The sequence below is a fragment of the Doryrhamphus excisus genome, chromosome 1, assembly GCF_030265055.1.
Source record: "Doryrhamphus excisus isolate RoL2022-K1 chromosome 1, RoL_Dexc_1.0, whole genome shotgun sequence".
Classification (NCBI taxonomy): Eukaryota; Metazoa; Chordata; class Actinopteri; order Syngnathiformes; family Syngnathidae; genus Doryrhamphus; species Doryrhamphus excisus.
Window position 1 is genome coordinate 9,020,873 of NC_080466.1, and position 19,407 is coordinate 9,040,279.

The 19,407-nt window shown below is 39.6% G+C and overlaps 1 protein-coding gene across 2 annotated transcripts in view; it reads right to left on the reverse strand.

Moving 5' to 3' along the window:
- myh10 (myosin, heavy chain 10, non-muscle) overlaps positions 1–19,407 on the reverse strand; it is a 34,530-nt gene that overhangs the window by 6,559 nt on the left and 8,564 nt on the right. Inside the window, exons 4-33 of one of the 2 annotated variants that reach the window (XM_058068496.1) lie at positions 17,078–17,105; positions 15,971–16,073; positions 15,631–15,660; positions 14,766–14,783; positions 11,543–11,635; positions 11,303–11,366; positions 11,063–11,161; positions 10,520–10,663; positions 10,195–10,290; positions 9,302–9,420; positions 8,957–9,109; positions 8,555–8,728; positions 8,253–8,426; positions 6,901–7,015; positions 5,226–5,419; positions 4,886–5,007; positions 4,748–4,817; positions 4,500–4,660; positions 3,782–3,890; positions 3,530–3,661; positions 3,243–3,449; positions 3,030–3,167; positions 2,725–2,848; positions 2,270–2,441; positions 1,754–1,966; positions 1,530–1,674; positions 1,221–1,427; positions 1,023–1,127; positions 356–508; positions 42–290 (exon numbers count right to left, since the gene is read on the reverse strand). In XM_058068496.1, coding sequence (XP_057924479.1) covers positions 42–290; positions 356–508; positions 1,023–1,127; positions 1,221–1,427; positions 1,530–1,674; positions 1,754–1,966; positions 2,270–2,441; positions 2,725–2,848; positions 3,030–3,167; positions 3,243–3,449; positions 3,530–3,661; positions 3,782–3,890; positions 4,500–4,660; positions 4,748–4,817; positions 4,886–5,007; positions 5,226–5,419; positions 6,901–7,015; positions 8,253–8,426; positions 8,555–8,728; positions 8,957–9,109; positions 9,302–9,420; positions 10,195–10,290; positions 10,520–10,663; positions 11,063–11,161; positions 11,303–11,366; positions 11,543–11,635; positions 14,766–14,783; positions 15,631–15,660; positions 15,971–16,073; positions 17,078–17,105 — 3,911 coding nt within the window. The remainder of the gene's footprint in view (positions 1–41; positions 291–355; positions 509–1,022; positions 1,128–1,220; positions 1,428–1,529; positions 1,675–1,753; positions 1,967–2,269; positions 2,442–2,724; positions 2,849–3,029; positions 3,168–3,242; positions 3,450–3,529; positions 3,662–3,781; positions 3,891–4,499; positions 4,661–4,747; positions 4,818–4,885; positions 5,008–5,225; positions 5,420–6,900; positions 7,016–8,252; positions 8,427–8,554; positions 8,729–8,956; positions 9,110–9,301; positions 9,421–10,194; positions 10,291–10,519; positions 10,664–11,062; positions 11,162–11,302; positions 11,367–11,542; positions 11,636–14,765; positions 14,784–15,630; positions 15,661–15,970; positions 16,074–17,077; positions 17,106–19,407) is intronic. The other variant, XM_058068506.1, reaches the window with a different exon arrangement.

Consider the following 19,407-nt stretch of genomic DNA (forward strand, 5'->3'; position numbering starts at 1 on the left):
GCGTAGATATCTAATAAAACATATTAGGTGATTGCAAAAACCTGGTCAAACTTTTTCTGCTTCTTCTCCAGGTTGGAGACGATCTGCCTCTGGTGGTCAAGGTCCACCATCAGGTCATCTAGCTCCTGCTGCAGTCTGTTTTTGGTTTTCTCCATTTTGTCCATGGTCATAGACTTCTCCTCCAGACGCTGGTTAGTCAGCTCCATGTCCTTCTGGAGTTTTCTCTTCGCCTCCTCCAGGCCCTCCATGGCTCCCACATCCTCCTCCAGCTTTTTCTTTGTCTCACTCAACTACAGGATGTAAGGAACACTCTGAATTTATGCTGCTGAGACACTTAAACCCTTTAACCTCATACCTGAGCATGAGCAGTCAGCAGCTGCTTCTCCAGATTTCGTCTGGCCTCTTCCTCCTCCTCCTGTTGCTCCAGCAAAGTGTTCTTCTCATCCTCCAGTTGACGCACTCTGCTGCCCAGGTTTAGCTTCTGCCGTGTCTCCTCCTGTAGTAACTCCTGCAGCAAAACAAACATAGTTGAAGATAAATTCCCTTTCATGAAACCCTAGCATACTCAGCCAGGGGGCCGCAGAGTCCTGAAATACTTATTTGACGACACAAATATATGAATATATTTAACATAAAGCCACCCAGCAAACTGGCATTGCGGAAGTAAAGTACTGTAACAATATTTAGAATGCAGCTGGAGTGCAGTTACTATACCTTCTGAATGCCGGTCGATATTTTTCCACTTCAAATCCACTTTGAAAGTTTTCAGCATGCTATAATCATTCAGTCCAGCTACATGAGTGGACCCACTCTGTACTTAGAGTGCACTCAAGTATGATGAGAAATATATAAGGTGGTTCTGGAGGTGTAAAATTTAACCTTTGGAGGTCTATGCAGCGACGGACGATATACAGCATTGAACATAACCAGAAAATCCCCATCAAACCAGACTTGACATGTAATAATATATACATAATTCTGTCTAAACAGAAGGTGATATTTGATGATGCAGTGGCTCATACATGTGCATCCTGCAGCTGGCTTCCCAGGTTGTCAGCATCCTTGGTAAGTTTGATGCCCTTCTTCTCCGCATCCTCCAGTAGAGCCGTCACATTGTCTAGCTCCAACTAGGAGAGGATGTCAAATATGGTCAAAAAGTGAATCAAATATATAATCCCATAAGAAAACAGTGGTATTGATGTTTAAGTAGTGATGTTTACCTGGAGTTTATGGGACCGATCAGCCAACTCCCCTTTGGCCCGCTCCATCTCCGTGGCTCTGGTCGTGAACTCCTGTAGCTGGCCCTCCAGCTTCTTCCTCTTGTGTTCAGACTCGCTCTTGGTTTGCTGCAGCATTTTAACCTCGCAGACCATTTCTTTGTTGTCATTCTCCAGGCTTTGCTTGTTCTTTTCCAAACTGGCTTTGAACTGCAGAAACACCGATGTAAAAGAGTTGAGTGTCTTTTTGACGGAGAAACACAACACAACCACATGAGCTAGAATCCAGTTTGTCTAATGCCCATCTCTCACTCTCTTAGCCTGTTCCAGTTGTTCAGACAGTTCCTCCAGGGCCATGCTGTGCCTCTGCCTCATTTCCTGGATCTGAGCCTCGTGGTTTTTAGTCTCCTCATCAATCGCCTTCTTCAGCTCAGCCACTTCTTGCTCTCGTTTGGTCCTTGCGTTTGGGCAAAGAAAAGTCTAAGTTAGACAGGAAGGACACCTTGTTACAATGATATATCTGCTTATTTACGTACCTGAGTTCCTGCTGAGCTGCTGTGGTGTCCAACGTGTCCTCCAGCTCCGTCTTCAAAGCCTCAAGCTCCTCGCTTAGGTCCCTTTTCAGTTTTTCGGCTTTACTTCGACATATTTTCTCTGACTCCAGATCCTCGTGGAGCTCAGCAAGTTGTGCCTGCAGCTCTCGAATCTGCTTGAGAGCGTTGTTCTTTTGGGCCATCTCCTCATCAGTCCTGATCGGAGAACGGTATACTTTTAATATACTAATATAGTAAAATTCACATTTATGCCACAAATATACTTTTAACTGCTTTTTCACTAACATTTATTTCATCTGGTGGTAAATATGTTTTTTAACTTTTTAAGACTCAGAGTTTATTGTATTGATACGAAAATTGTACAATGCTTTTCTGGAGATTATTTTTATTATTTCAGGTGTAAAAACCCTGTGAGCAGGCAAGAATTGTAGTGACAGAAAGGTAGGGGGATACAGGGTGGTTGTATGTGTGTGCGTTTATGCTCAGACCCTGGCTTACCTGGCCAAGGACGCCTGTAGCTCTTCTTCCTTCTTAGCCACTTGAATCTTCAGTTCTTCGATCTGTGCCTGGACCTCTGCGATCTGATCCTGCAGGTCTGTGGTCTCTGCGTCCAGTTTGCGTTTGGCCTTCTCCAGTTCTTGGCGCGTTTTCTCTTCCTTCTTCAAACGCTCTGAAAGAAGGTGCAAAAGCCTTGAATGTACAACACATGGCGTCAGCACTATTTCTAAACACACATTTACAGTTAGTGGTTGGAAATAATCTTCAATGATAAAATGTTACAGAGTGTCATTCCAGAACTGGGCCTCAGAATGGGTCAATGAATTCCCCAAGTCCCCCAGTTAAAGATCTGAAGTCACTAAACAGCTTATGTGCTGGTATGCAGGGTTGCAACTTTATTGAAATATGCCAGAAAAAACTGCCAGAATGCTGACTGTGTAAACATAGCCTCTTACCCTCCAAATCCACCATCATCATCTCCTGCTTGTTCTTGAGTTTGCCAAGGTTCTTTGCTTTCTCCTCCTCCTCTGTCAGCAAAGTAGTCGCTTCATTGATCCGGTCCTCCAATAGCTTCTTTTCCTATGAGAAACAAAATAAAGCTTTATCCAAACTGTGGCATGTAACACCTTGTTTTTTTAACATTGAAAGGCTTTCAAGACTGCTATCACTGTTGTAACCTTCCATAATATTCTTTGCAAATAATGCATGAAATCTGCCACTTAAAAAAAAACACATTTAAATGATTCAAATGACCTCTTACCTTGTGGAATTTGGAATTCTGGTCCTCAAGTAACACAATGTCTTCTTCTAATTTCTTGATTTTTGCCTCTGCTGTGACTTTGTCCAGCTGTAGCTTCTGTCTTGCAGCTTCCTCCTCATCAAGCTGCTCCTCCAGGTCCTGTGGCAAATCCACAACAAATTAGCAGCAATTAAGCTAGACATGATATGGGTCTGATGCCGCATGAAGACAAACCTGAATGTGTGATTGCATTTTCTTTTTCTCATTCTGCAAAGTTTGGTTCCTCTCCTCCTCTTCCTCCACTCGAGACTCCAAGTCATGGAGGATCTCCTCCAGCTCTTGCTTCCTGGAGGCCAGACGAGCTCTCATCTCTTCAGCCTCTGCAAATAGCTCAGTTTCCGCCTGGAGCTGCTCTGCAAGAATGGTCTTCTCCTCTACAAGCTGGTCAGAAGAAATAGTTTGTATGAAACTAGGTTAATTATCATACTTTTTACCATTTGAACATTTCAGGAAATTTCTACCTGTTGGTGTTTCCTCTCCATCTCCCCAAGCTCATTCTCCACGAATAGCTGTCTTTCCTTCACTTTTACCAACTCCTCATCTTTGGCTTGCATTTCTTCTTCCTGCCTAGTCACCTGCAGCAGAGGCTTTACCTAGCAGTAACAAAAAAGCAAAAAAGAGGACAAGATGTTAATTCTCCAAAACTGCCAAGCGATTCTTCGATGTAGAGATGTGTTTATGCACAATAGACACCGCATCATGGTTCTTTTTACCTTGGTAAAGAGCCTCCACCACTGCCAGTGGCGCAGCTTCAGGTAGGCAGCACAGTTCCTCTGCAGAACCTTCAGGGCACTTAGCTGCTGTTGCTTCTTAGCAAAGGCCCTTTGGGTGAAATATGCTACATTAACAATGTATCATGCTGTCTATGACAATCTTTAAAGATTAGATACAAAGCACTTAGAGGGCTCGGATCTTCAACATTTGTCAACTGTGAAATCAATGAGTGGACAGCTACGATGCAGGTTTTAGCTGAAAGGAGATCAGGTTTCATCTAGATAATTTCCCACTGGCTTCAACTAAACACAATGTAATCGGATTCACAAGCACAACAAATAAATATGATCTAATGGTTTTGACAGAGACGGACATAGTCACTGTCAGTCACTCAGTCTCTTTGTCTCAGTGACAAGACGCAGGGCTGCATATGAGCTCACACACAGCAGTAGCAGTGTTGGCAATGTGGCGATTTTGTGACATTCCAAATGTACTTGCATTGTTATGCCAAGTATTATTACATGAATGAAAAAAATGTTCTAAAACTAATGTTGACAATAATATAGTTTATCTGCAATAATATTGTTTATCTGCAATAATTTGTGGGACAATAATCGTCCAGCAAAATTTGTTATCTTGACAGGCCGATGCATGTGACAAACACATTTTAGCGTGTCAAACACATACAGTATTGAGACATGACTTGATGTCACTCACTTTCGTGCAAGGTATCCACGGCACACAGACTGGAAGTAAATGATGATATCAGTAATCTTCAGATCTCTCTCCTCCTCCAAGTGTGCCAAAACACCGGTTCTGAAGAAGATTTTACTCTGTCCAATGCGAAACAGGTTGGGATCCAACTCAAGGGCTTGAATCTGTAAAAGAAACACACATGCATTTCAATTTTTAGAAAAGCTTATTTACAATGAAGCATTGATCCAACCATAGCAAACACACATTACCATTCTCTCGCAAGCTTGTTTCCCATCCATGAAGCCCTTGGGGATAGCGTTGGGCGTGAGGATCTCATATCTATCAACAGAAAGAAAACAGCAATGTAAAACTAAATTCCAGAAAAAGTTAAATACATCATGTGTTACCTCTGTCTAAACTCCTGGAAGACAATGCGGTTTGGAAATCCCTGCCTGCAGATGCGGATCCCCTCGAGAACACCATTACACCTCAGTTGGTCCAGAACCAGGTGAGGCTCCAGTTTACCTGCCTGGAAGAAGAAATAAATGGTAAATACAGAGAAATGCAACGGGGATTCCTTCAATTGTACATCAAAATGTACTATTGAAATAATAAGTGGATATTATTCAGGCAAAGGTGGAACCCAGGGGATACAAACAAGTACATTAATATAAGAAAAGTTACAGTAGATGAAACATTTCTTATTTTCACTTGACTAAATACAAATAGATTAGAGTGTGCATTTACTCGTTTTTCATGGTTGGGGATGATGCAGCGGACAAAGTTGGGGTTGGTGTTCCTCAGCGTGGCCATGAGTTTGGTGAGTGACTCCTTGTAGAGCTGACCCACGGTTCGAAACATGCCCTTCTTTGTTTTGTAGGTAGCTCCAAACGCTGTCTCATTCATCCCTGCCACTTGATCCAGTCCAACTATGCGATCCACTGGTAGGGAAGAAACACGTAAAACTAGTTAGGACAGCATGACTTGACAGGGAGGAGGGAGAACCAGTGATGTAGTTACAAGGCCCAGTGCGGATGGATGATAGGGACACTACATATGATTGTAAGACAGCAGCACACATACAATCCTAAATCTCGCACTAACGCTGTCTACTTGCACAGAATTATATGCTCTATAATGAACACAAACAAAATGCAAAATAACCAGAGACAACTGCAAATTGCAGTTCTGCCATAAACAATGTGTGAATGCTGAAATGAGATGAGTTGTTACCACTCACAGCATATAATTGTAAATCCCAGACACCCCTTTGGGAATATAGTATAAGCAAAATATGGGGTGACATTATAGCTGATTGCTGATTTGGTCATATGCAAGTAGCTGATGTTTTCTTTATTACAGTTTAAATCCATCGTGAATACTAATACATCTTAAAACACAAAGAAATTTGTATTTGGTTGCTGCATAATCATATTATCATACTTGTAGTTGTCACACAATGACTGGTTGATTCTCCCAGCATTCACACAATAGATTTTTGATGCAACAGTAGGACGAGAGGGACGTGTGCTTAAAATATTTGAAATGCTGTGAACTAGTAGCACTCTGCCCCATTAATTTCAATTAAAATTATTAGTCTAGCCTCATCTCACCAACTGGTGGAACAAACACATTGTGATGAATCTTCCCAAAAGTCACACAGCAAATCAGTTGAATGGCCCACTAGGTGAATTACCGTCACAACAATAATGAATCATAGAGTGCTGTAATGTGTGCCAGCTGTTTGAAACCTCCAACATTGACGCCTTGAGCTCAGCGCCAACACAAACATCACAAAACGGCATCTGGTTTCAATTTGCTGCTACTAGAAAAGGCGGGAAATTGATGCCATTAAACGTTTTACCTCAGCCAAGACCTTAATTTACCTCATGCATAGTTATCACACCACATGAGAAAAAAAACTACAAAGAGATTCCCTACATCCTAAAAGCTTCCTTCACCCATAACAGCACACAAAGGACACAAGTTTAACTATAGGCAGCTATACAATACTTGAGCTCAGGGCTTGGTGCTACTGCTTATGGCCAAGACAAGGAGCCATGCAGCCTGGAAGCAAATGGTGGCACTGCCAGAAGCATGAAACAGATGATCCACCAGATCTGGGCTAAAATATACCATACAGTATATATCAGGCTGTCAGTTTAATCTGTTTTAGGGATGTTGATTTCACAATTGCACTATTATTTTGGCCCAGGTCTGCTATGACAGTACCCCATCATTCACCTGCTGGCTCATCCAGACTAGTGACATTGTCATAGAATGAAGCCCTTTGAATGGTCTGAATCGCTACAACACAAAGAGAGACAGAGAGGGGCTGAGCAACGCAGACCAGGCTGTTAGTATAGCGCTTTTTAGTCAGATACTCAGAGGAATTTATTATTATTATGGTAACATGACTCACCATCTTTCCAGAGCTCCGCCACAAATTTATCTGTGGACTGATGCAGAAGCGTGGCCACGTTGTCATTTAGAGGGTCCATGTTCTTCATCAACCATTCATCTGCCTTATAGTCCACCTGCAGGAAAGCCATTCAACTGTCAAATCTGTAATATGGCATTTAATAAAATATTCTTAGAGGTGACTTTGTAAAACCTGAAGGGTATTCAAATACCCTCTAAAATATTTGACAGACTTTTAGAATCCTGTGATGGTAATGGGAAAAAAATATATATATTTACCATTGGTATTTATGATGCATGCGTGGGCAGGCATGACACATACAGTACATCTAGATTGTTAAGACTTAAGCACAAGTGCTCAAGCTAGTCATATAACTGTTGTACTTGTTCCTCCTGAAAATGATTATTAGAGGGGACCTATTATGCTTTTCCAATTTTCTGATGTATAAATGTAGTAAGAATGTTATATTCCTTTTTTTTAATGTGCAATGTGGTGTAAACAAAGCTAGCAGTGTTGTCAGATTAATGTTAGACTGGCTGTCCTGTATATCAGTGATGTGACAAACGTCATAGTTTATTTATTTATGTATTTTAATGCTGTGGATCGACCAACATTACTTTCGAGATACTACAACAACAACAAACTTTCCCAATGCTAACAGTGAGTTATGTTTTATTATTGCTCATCGTGACTATAAAGGTGACTATATTATACATATTCATGTCTACAGTGCTCTAATAACGTAAAAAACATGATTAATTAATATATAATATTATATTATTATAATATTAATATTGAATCCTCAGTCGCAGAAATTCACATTTCGTGGACTGGAACCCATTAACTGCGATAAATGAGAGACGACTGAATTACCCTATCCTAGAAAACAATAAAGGCCTTTAACGCCAGTACTACTAGTGTTATTTCCAACACTGGCAATCATGCAAAGATCATAGTGTATTCTTTACTACACACCAGATGATTTATTTTGTGCATTCCTAATAATGAACATTTGGGGACGTGGCTCTGTGCTTCAGCATTCTTTCCCTCCACAGCACAAAATCTCAAATCTTTGCGGTTTGTCAAAGATTGTTGCATAAGATGCAGTTCACATAATGTTAAGCAGATGTCCTCTTCAGCAGGTCTCTCTGTGTCGTATTGCATAACACCACTAGAAAAGTCCCAATCCACTCATAGTAATTTACCCAATTTCTACCACAGGAGAAGCTTGTAAACTTCCCACTTGCAAACAATTAGGAAATAAAATAAATATTTAGGGTATGGTATCACTCGTCAAGGAACTCATGCATGCACATGACCCAAAATACACCTACGAGTAATTTGAAGCATACCTTGCCAGCGTAGTGGATGATGCAGAAGTCGGCTTTGTCTTTGAGCTGTCTTGGCTTCTGGAACTTCGTATGTGTCCCCTGTTCCTGAATCAGCTTGTCCACAAAGGTCTTGTCTGTGGCTTTGGGGAACCAGCACTCTTCATCTAGCAGAGCTAACACCCCTGGAGGGTTCGCCTAAAGGAAATAATGTAGAGCAAGTTTTGTGATGATATGGATTACAACTGTTGTTGCGGTTTCATCATATAGCCACTCATCAGAAGCAAATGTAAGTTTTTAAGTCTGAGTAAGAGCACAGTACTGACGGGTCTCTCAATGAGGTCAATGCAGGGCTGCAGGTCAAGGCCAAAGTCTATGAAGCTCCACTCAATGCCCTCCCTCTGGTACTCCTCCTGCTCCAGGATGAACATAGTGTGGTTGAAGAGCTGCTGCAGCTTCTCATTGGTGTAGTTGATGCACAGCTGCTCAAAGGAGTTGAGCTGTAAACAAGAGGAGAAGAAACACAAATGATTAACTGTGAAGAAAAAATTGCTATGTCATCTGTCTACAATACTTTGGGGATGATGGCTTTAATAAATATTTTCTGTCAGAACAATGCTAAATGAAAAACAATCCTGTTGAGGATGTTTTAGAGCAAGTTCACATTTTCTCAACAAACTTTTGTTGTCCCAAACATTGTTAAAAGATGAAAATAAAAAGATCCAAACCTGGAAAATCTCAAAACCAGCAATGTCCAAGATGCCAATAAATGAGGCCCCCTGTCGTTTGGTCCTGTCCAATGCTTTATTAATGCGATGGACCAGCCAACGGAACAGGCGTTCATATGTCGCTTTAGCCAGGGCCTCCACTGCAAAGTCGGCCTGAAGCAATGATAGGAGTGGTGAGATAATATACAGTAGGATGCAAAAGGCATTTGTCTCACATGAGAAAAATAAAATATGTTTGAAAAAGTCATAATTCTCACAGAAACAACCAAATTATATAGCGACAATTCTAAAAATCATATGCTCTTGAAATATCTGTGCAGGAAATATACATTTTTAACAACCAACCTGCTCTTTAGTTTGGGCTTTCTGGACATAGTCTCGTCCCACTTTGATCCTTGGTGAGAGGATGGCTCTTGTGAACTCCATGACACTCATGCCCAAAAGGTGACACAGCTTCTGAGCAGCTGGAAAACAGATGAAGGAAGGCACACCAATGTATTTACATTAAAATGTAAAAAAGGCACATAAGTATAACAATGGAGTAATCACTTGAGACATAATGGCGTAATAAATTATTATCAATTTGCATTCAATTTTGTCCTATAACTATGCCATATTGCATATTTTCATATGCAATACAATGCAAATGTCCAATTCTCTGTCTGGAGACTGAAAATACTACAAGCAAGAAGCTGTCTCAGTCAGCTAGTCTCTAAAATATTTGGCAGTGAGGCATCATTAGGACTAAGCCCAGTCTCCCTCTTTTTATCTCTTTTTAAAAGGGCCACATAAGCACAGCCACATGTTTGGAACTGGGCCCCACTTCCATCATGAGTAAATCTTCACAATAATGGGATTTAATAGCAGGTTGACAAGGTTGAGGGAGAGAAAAGCCATAAATCAACATCCTTCCGCGTAATGAGCGAGAGGATCCGAATGCAAATATGCCAGGAAAAGGGGAAATGAGCTGAAGAATATTCTAAAAAGCTGTGAGCTTCAATGTATGGTATACAGCAGCTGTGTCAATGTCCTACGTCTGTGTACCACGTTTGAAGCAAAATAAAAGATGTGTGGGGAAGCTCCAGTTAATCAAGGTTAATATCAGATCAATGACAAGACATCAGATTGATGCAATTTATATTTGACTGTGGTGGCAAAAACATTGTTAATATATAAATTGAACACTTAATATTTGCACAAGTGGCACATAAATTATGTTAGAAAGGAAAGTTGCTTACCTGTATTATCAGGCATAGAGGCCTGGTCGCTGTTCCTTTCCTTCTTAAATACAATGTTTCCAAACTGAAGCACGGAGGAGACCACTTTCAACATGGCTACGAAAATAAGAGCACCGGAAAAAAATAATTTTTAGTGTAAAATTGTGCACTATTTTTGCCTTATTCTATAGTTTGACACACTGCATGTATTTAATTTGCTTCTGCACACATACAACAATACACAATAAACTCTTAACATAAATTTCATTAATACAAAATACTGATTATACTTATTATAGCGTAGAGTAAACAAAGGAACAAGTAAAGCAAACAATGGAAAATATACCTAGGATCTCCTCATGGGAGAAGCTCATGATGTGCATGGCCTCCATAGTCTCATGAAAGTTGTCTTTATCCTGTTGGCCCGGGATTGGGATGTTGCCATTGGACAAGAAACGGTAGTTGCCGAATCCCTCCAAAAGCAGGTCAGCTGTGGATGAAAGAATAAAGGAACTTTAAGAAGCAAGGTCACCAGGGGTATCATAAAGGACCATGCTTTTTGCACTGGGGTACAATCAATCAATCAATCATCCATCCATCCATCCATCCATCCATTTTCTATGCCGTTTATATTCACTAGGGTTGCGGAATTATGCTGGAGCCTATCCCAGCTGACTTAGGGCGAGAGGCTGGGTGCACCCTGGACTGGTTGCCAGATACTGTAGAAAAACAACCAGTCACACTCACATTCATACATCAACAATTTTTAGAGTCGCCAATTAACATAACATGCATGTTTTTGGAATGTGGGCGGAAACCGGAGGACCCGGAGTTCTGCAGTAGTAGTCAAGAAGTGAGTTGTAGATAAACCTGCATGTTTCATACTCACATTTGAGGTGTTCTCCAGCTCCAGCCAGAAGCTGGTAGAAAATGTGAAATGTGCGTTCATCCTTGGCCTGGCGTATGGCTCTGGATTTTTCCAGTAAGTCTTGAGAGTCAAGCAGTCAAGGGAAAAATTATGACTTATTATTTATATGACATTCTTATCACTGAAGGAATTCCAGGACAGAACTTGTGACTAAATATCTCTCAATTCTATTCAGCTAACAACTATAATAAAAATGGATACATGTTTCAATGTTCGCTCCAACAATATAACCGGTGACATCAAAGTTGATCCGGATGAATTTCCCCTGCAAGACAAAATGAAAGCTTTAGGAAGTGCATAAGACGAGCTATAAATACATCAATTTCCAACATCCCTATCAATCTTGGTACCCAGTTAGGATCACACAAAGTGCTGACATGGTGTTGACATTTTAAGTTGCTGAATGTGACTTTGCAAAGGCATATTTTGTTCTGCACTCACAAAACGCGACGAGTTGTCATTTTTCACTGTCTTTGCATTCCCAAATGATTCAAGGATAGGGTTGGCTTGTAAGAGTTGACGTTCCAGTTCACCCTGGAAAAAAACAGGCTTGTTACAGCAATGCTTTGTCAGCACTTTAAAACAAAGACCAACAAGCAAAACAGAAAATAAATGAGATTATTCAAAGAAAAAACAAAAAAAGTTCCATGCAGACAGACAGCAGACATCTGGAAGTCATGTGTTTCATACCAAAAGACATGAACAATGTCCAAGTGTAAGTACACAAAATAGAGTTGCATTATGAAAAAGGAAAAAAGGGACAAGAAGTAGTGACTAAATAACTAATGCTAAATGTTCCTCCATTCAGACCTGGCATTCATGTATCAAAACCCAAAAATAATAACCTATTATCTAAAAATGATATACAACACTAGAGGATAAACATGATCTCAGGGAAGAACTAAACTTGAAACACAATGTTAAAAAGCCAGAGCATTTCAGTGTGCAGAATCATACCTGGAATACAGGAAGTGAACAAATGTAACAGTAACAGGTTGTAAAAGTAACAGATAAGGGGTAGGATTTAATAAGCTTTGCTTCTTCCGACTCCTTTTGGAAATGTGGAACTGTGAACTGATTATGTGATGCATTCCATTGTAACCTGATGCATGTTCAAATAAAATTAAACCATTACCATTACCATAACCTTGTTTTTGCAAAGCATTTTCTGTTTGCATGGATTAAACCACTTTATAGAAAATAGATAATAGAGGATTTTTTTCCCTGACTGTCTCTTGCAGAGACAAAAGAGACATTTTCCATGAACAGGCGGTTCAAGGCTAAATAAATAAATATGCTATTTATGCAGCTGTTTAAACATGTGGAGCAGTCCTGTTTCCATTCAAACCGCATTATGCGCTTAATCCTGACCAGAGAATCCCAAAATGCTGAGGGAAAGACTTTTTTTTTCTACAACGTTATTTCTGAGGTGCATTTTTGCCAAATTTCAAAAATAGCTGAGGCTTAAAGAGGCCCTTTTCCACACACGGGAAATCAGGCGTAAGGAATCAGCATCGAGATATTATGGTAGCATTGAGAAGATGGTTCATGCTTTTAATTGAGTCTTGGAGCAGCTGGACTGAAGCAGAGTTGGCTAAGCCTGGTTCTCGTGCAGTTAATTGAGCACTGCTTCTTTGTTTTCATTTATCACAACAATCCTATGATGCATCATGGTCACTGGGATTGCTAATTGCAAACCTAATTGTGTGTTTTTAAATTTTCTCACAAAAAACCCCCAAACAAGCCGATTATAAAGCCCAGAGGGGGTCCAATTTAGCTGACCCACATTTATGACACCAGGGGAGTCTGTGTGACAACTGATTCTACCACTTGAGGAGGCCAATTGTTGTACAACTGTTATTGCTTTTTACAGCCACTCCTTCTGCAGCTAAAACAACCCCTCTAATTATTCAATCATTTCCTTCATATCTCTGCCTTAGCTACAAGTTTGTGTCTCCCCACAGCACAGGCAGTTTGGCAGGCCACAAAGCAGACTTTTGGACAGATTGAGAACAGTTAAAGAGGATCAGTCAAACTGGTTCACTAAATCTTTCCAGGGGGAGAAGCCAGTTGAAGATGTGTACTCAGTGGTAAAACATCTGCTCTGGAGGTCACAGGAATGTCCGCTTATCTATAAAGCAAGTAAAAGGCCACTGGAAACGATACAAAATGTTTTCAATTTAGTCAAGACCAAGTTGATGTGGGAAAATTAACTTGAGCATCTGGGGCTCCAAAAGTTGGAAGATCCAGGAGGTTTTGCATTTGAAAAAGCATTTGAAAGGCATATAGTAGGCAGCCTAGTGCTGTGCTAATGAAGTGTTGATTCCTAACTGGCTTGGTTATGATGCACCAGCTAGGAGGCTAATGTGGTATTTGCTGTAGTGTGCCACAGTAAATCCCAAGTATCGTCTTTGATTGCATCGTCACTAAGAATCTTAAAATAGTATGGGCTTTCATGCCAAATTGCTAGGAAAACAACAATTGTCTGTGCTGTTCTGTGCACCTCGGGCTAGCTGAGAGCTGTCAGTGGCTATCACTAAAAACATATCATATTAATCATAACACAATATCAGTAAATGTTATTATTGTTATTTTTGTGTATATGCCACCTTCTTGGTGAATGTGGTTCCCAGAACTTGTTCTGGTTGTCACGTCACAGCCAAGATGATGGTGGTTCATTAAACTCCCAATTTTATTTCACTAATTTTTGATAGCAGTGTGATAAAAATGTTTCATTATGTACTTTTTTTTGGTGTCATGAGCATTTTAAATTGAATGATAAATAAAAATGTAACTTCACTTCACTTAACTTCAGTACTGGACTTCAGTAGCTTCTTTTAAAACAGAGAAATGTAGGAAAATTACCCCTTAAGAGCCATAATTGTGGATCTGGCATTTAACCACTTTTACCTGTTACACGGAACCCAGAAAAGCGGCACACAAAATGTGCTTTCAATTTGACTCCTCCCCTGGCTATTGATAGTCAACTACTGACCCAATGTTGCATCATTTTGGTCTAGAAAATGGTATAACTTGAAAGCATTTAAAGTTTCAGATTACACTGTTAAATGTGATAAATGCTGTAGGAACCCAAAAATTAATGAAGCAGTCACACAGGGAGTCGTGCAGTCCCGAGTGTTCTATAAATAGCAAATCAAACACAACACCATTAGCAGAAAGTACAGCTCATGCTAAAGTTAAAGACTAGCGACAGCATGTGAATAGGCAAATTCTATTATTCAGTTTCTCCAGGATTTCACAATTTCTTGGTGACATAAAAAAACCATTAAACCCCCAAAGTATAGGATTTCAACAAAACTAACAATATATGTTTTATTCCCATACTTAACTCAGGAGCATATTTTTGAAAATTTACAGCAATTTACCAGTTCCCCCAGGATTTTTTGAAATGCCTGATTCCACAGGAGTTTTTTTGCTTTTTTGTATGCATAGCATTAAAAGTGTGGGAGAAAGAGAAAGATAAATAAATAAAACAAAAGTTAAAAAGTACTTGTCAATGTTTATGTTCTAACACATTACTCATACTTTACCCCTGCTTGAGCGCCATCTTTAGTGAATTGGAGCAATCACAACATTGCAAAATCCTGGAGGATCTGATTATTGTAAGTGAGGCGAGTCAGGTAAGTGAGGTGAGTCTACTCACATAAAACACGGGGCCACTCTGTAGAATATGGGAGGGGGAGTCAATTGTTATTATCATGTAGAGTCAATAGTTAAATGTCATGTCAAGGAAACAACTGAGGCAGAATTCAGGCACAAATAAATAAAATAAATATCATAACAATAGATCCTATTGTTCGTCTATTGTTTATAATCCTCATCCCGGACACTTCAATTACAGCTAGGGTTCAAGATAAACATATCACCAGTATTTTAGTCACAGGTGTGATACACTATAAAGCATGGGGTGTTCAACTTGTGTTGTTCATTTTGTAAAAAAAAACGGTAACTTATTCAATTAGCAAAGAAGCTATATATATTTTCAGAAAAAAACCCAGCTTTGTGGCATCAATATCCACATTTAAACTCCTTATGTTTGCATTTTTGTAATTAATCTTGATAAACAGATATTAACCCTAGAAATAAAACCAGAGAAATAAACACTTTTTAACACGTGACTGTCACATGTCAGTGTCAACAAAACAAACAACAAAAAGAAACAAACAAAAAAAAAGACAAGCAACTTTAAATAATGGCACACTTAAATGGACAAAGTACGTACATGAAACACGATTATGGAGTTTGGTGGACACACATGTCATCTATTAAAAGTACTTACAACTGCATTTTGCGCCTGACAGTGAAAGAACAAAGTAAACACAGTGAATAAGAATGTTTCATGTGTTTTCATCATTTTTACTCAATTTTAGTTGTGAAACTCATGTTCCTGAACTACATTTGATTATTATCAAGAATTTATAGTTGCAGACTCTCAAAACTTTGTGAATGATTGTTGTGGCCAGTATTGCATGCATATCAATGATGTGTAATTAAAAATACAGACTTGCCTGCAGCTTCACTGGTTTAGGAGATTCAGGCTGTTTGTTACACACAAACACATGCAAAGAGTTAGACTGTAAACATAAACTTTCTGACCAAAGCCACACTGACTGTAATCACTTGTAATACAGCTTAATACATGCAACGATTTACCAGAAAGGTTGTCACTTACTGTATATTTATCAATACTACAGTTAAATGATTGGTTTCCAGAATGAGCTCACTCTGAATATGTAAACTTACATCCATTAAATAGGTATACAATATTTAATAGGTCCACACAGGTAATCTGCTTATTATGCTAAATAATTGCAGAAATATATGAGGTAGCATTCAGGTAATACTTACAGGAATGTTGTGGTCTTTTCTTCCTTTGTGGGAGGAGGCAACATGTGCCAGGTACTGGATGACCTTCTTTGTGTTTTCTGTCTTGCCAGCTCCTGACTCCCCACTGTGAGATAAAATAGCATAATGTGTTTAATTAAAATAAACAGGCTTGCCCAAAACAGTAAAAAATGTAGAGTAATAGAGCCGAGACAGCTGTATAGATTTGCAGGCCCATTCAGAATAAGTCAGAAAACACAAGACTACCCTCCTCAAAAAATAATAAATAGCACAGGGCTACACAGACTCATGATGTGTCTTTCTGTATGTTAAGTATTGGTCTGGTTTAGCAGCTGTGGTTTTGTAAATGTTGAGCTTGCTTTTTGTTGCTCCATCTGCGGTGTTACAAACAAAAAAAAAGGGAGGGAGGAAATCCTCTAAAGTCCTGTAAGCCCTTAAAAAAAACTGAGGGACCGCTCCGATTTAGACTATGTCTGGGGTTTTACCTCAAGTGCAAATTTGCACATGCCAAGTATGCTCAAAGTAGTGTGTGACTCCTGTAAGCGCAGTTAGGAGCTGTAAAGCACAGGTAATGGGAAGGGGATTAATGGGATTGTATTGGTCGTCGGGTGTTGCAGTGCTTGTGTAATTAGGTCTTGCGGTCAAGTAAAAATATGTACTCGGTACTTTATGTCAGTGGTTACCAAACTTTTTACAGTTGTGTACCCCTTCTGAAATTCGACTTGAAGCCATGTACCCTCTACTCCTGCACACTTAACAAAAAAACATTAAATTTACTTGAAATATTCATATTAATTAACTGGTTAAATATATTAATTGGTGAAAACATTTCTGTCCCGTAGTAGGGGCATGACAGAAAATAATTGAGAAGCACTGGTCTAGGGGAAGGATACACAAAGCTAGCTCAGAGATTTCAGCTGTCAGGTTCCACTGTGAGGAACATAGTGAGGAAATGGAAGACCAGAGGCACAGTTCTACTTAAAGCCGGGAGTGGCAGGCCAAGAAAAATCTCAGATAAGCAGAGGCGAAGTCAAACTCAACCCACAGAACATTGATTTATACAGGAAAATGTTGAAAATTATCAGGGGAGAAAACACTCTGTAGACTCACGTGCAAAGAATGGATTGGTCCTCTCGATCTGCAGAAAACAGAAGAATAAGTTAACATCAGCAGCCTGTTTGTGACTTGGCCTCCAATGGCTCTGACAGCATCATGAAACAGATGAAAATGTTGTATCAGCAGTTTGCTAAACTGAGGGTCATCAAATCATTGAAAAGGAAAGGTAACTGTCACCTTCAAAATTGTCATATGAAACCTATGAGTATTGTTTACATAAATAAATTACGTTTTGCACTGTTGGATCTCAAGGATGTTCAAACTTCATCAGTTGATCAAACTTTAAGACCACAGGCACATTTTAATTGAATGAGTTTCGGCTAATCACAACAACAGAGGTGATGATGTACCTCCCCACCTATGTATTAGGCTTTCGAGAAATTTTAAAGCCATAAAAACAGCCACTAGGTGGCAGAAGCGCATTTGATAAGAGCTCAGCAGGGACTAGGAGAGCACACACGACACAAAGAGGAAGTGGGAGAGCATGGAGGAGTGTAGCGTACATTGTCGGGAAATTTTAATGCATGCACACATACACACAGATGTACACGCATGCATGCATGGTCTTTTATTTGTAAATAAATTGGTACCTTGATTGTAAAAAAACATTTATTGCGTTAATGTTGTGGTATTGTTTATAGATAAATACTGTTTACACAGATCTATTGCACACAGTGTGATTTTTTTAAATAAATGATATTCATCAAATTATATTGTTGATGAACAAAATGAATCCCTTTCAAGGTACAACAGTGATGATGTCATGGGAAAACGATACTTTGTGTCCCACTCACTAGCTAAGGACGTGCCCTATGTCACACGACTGGCCTAACAGTACTAAGAACAAGCTTTAGGTATAATTCACCACTTAACTCACATTGCTCATACTGGATTAAAATGCTGGCCACAGTTACTGTAGTGAAAAAAGAAGGAATGTTTAAAAAAAAGCAAAAATGCTAAAAAAAAAAAAGCTAGTAGGAAGAAAGGGAAAAATGGGACACGCATGATTTTGTTCAACTTGCTATTTATACCTTCACGAACAAAGGTTATGTTTTCAACCACCTATGTATGAATGTTAGTTTGTTACCATCATAACTCAAAAGGCTGCGAATGAATTCTGAAAATATTTGGTATGTAACAACAGCTTCTAAGTGAAACACAAACTGTGATGTAGGTGTCAAGATTTTGAAAGATGACAGTATGGCAATATTAACATTGCTCAATGTTGACAACAGCTAAAAGCAATCGTGCAAACACCTTTGAAGGGTCCTCACAGGGCAGCATTGATTCTTTGTAAATGGGACTGTAAGTGGGGACAAGCCAAATCGGTGAAGTGCTGACTGCAAGGAAAGGTATCTGAATGAGGAAACAGCTGGAGGAGTCATCAGGGACAATCTGGAATTCCTCGCGTTGAACTTCCTGTAGTTAAATTCTGTAGCAAGGCGGCGCGGCCACGACCACACGCACATACACGCACTTGTGCACACATACACACTTTCAGGCCTTTTCTCAACATCAGAGGACGCAGCTTAGCATGAAGGACATGCTGTATTGCCAAGCTCAGATCCGAGTTTCCCTAACAATCATAGAAAATGGGATGACCATGAGATGATTAAAACATAAGTAAGGTTCAGGTGGTTGGAAGGTGTTCTACTCCCTTGTTCAATTTCAATACTGTTTTCTGTATGCATCTTTGAGCAAGATGAGCCATCAAAAGGCAAGGTGGAGTAGCTTGGTGATGAGTATTTGTGATGTCATTGTTGCTAATTTAATAAACATGACAACAGCACTACCAAGGTTAGCAACGGAATGTGAATGACTTGGACAGAACAATCATATCAGATACTGAAAATCTTACTGACAAACTAAAATAATCCTTCATATCTCAACATAAGACATACAACATTTATTGCAAGGGCACTGTGTTTGGTACCTCTGAACTATTGTTTTCACAATCATCTTTATTGACGTTGCTAGCTGAAGCGACATACAAAACACAGTAAGGAGGCTGCCATTTATCACACTCACTGGAGTGGAAACAGAGAAGATCCAATGATCAGTTCACCTCTGGCAACCCTGCCAGTACATCAACAACCTCACCAGCACATATGAGGAACAGATACATCCTACGAATCTTTGCAAATGAGAAAATCAACACTCCCATTTTCCCCCCTTTTAGTACATTATTTGCTGGCCGTTAGGTGAGTTGGTGAGCTGTGCATGACTTGAGGAGATGCTGCCAGTTTCATATGACTTGAGTAGGGCTACAGCAATAAAGAAATCCCTCCAAGACATAAAACCTATTATTAAAACACTGAATGTTT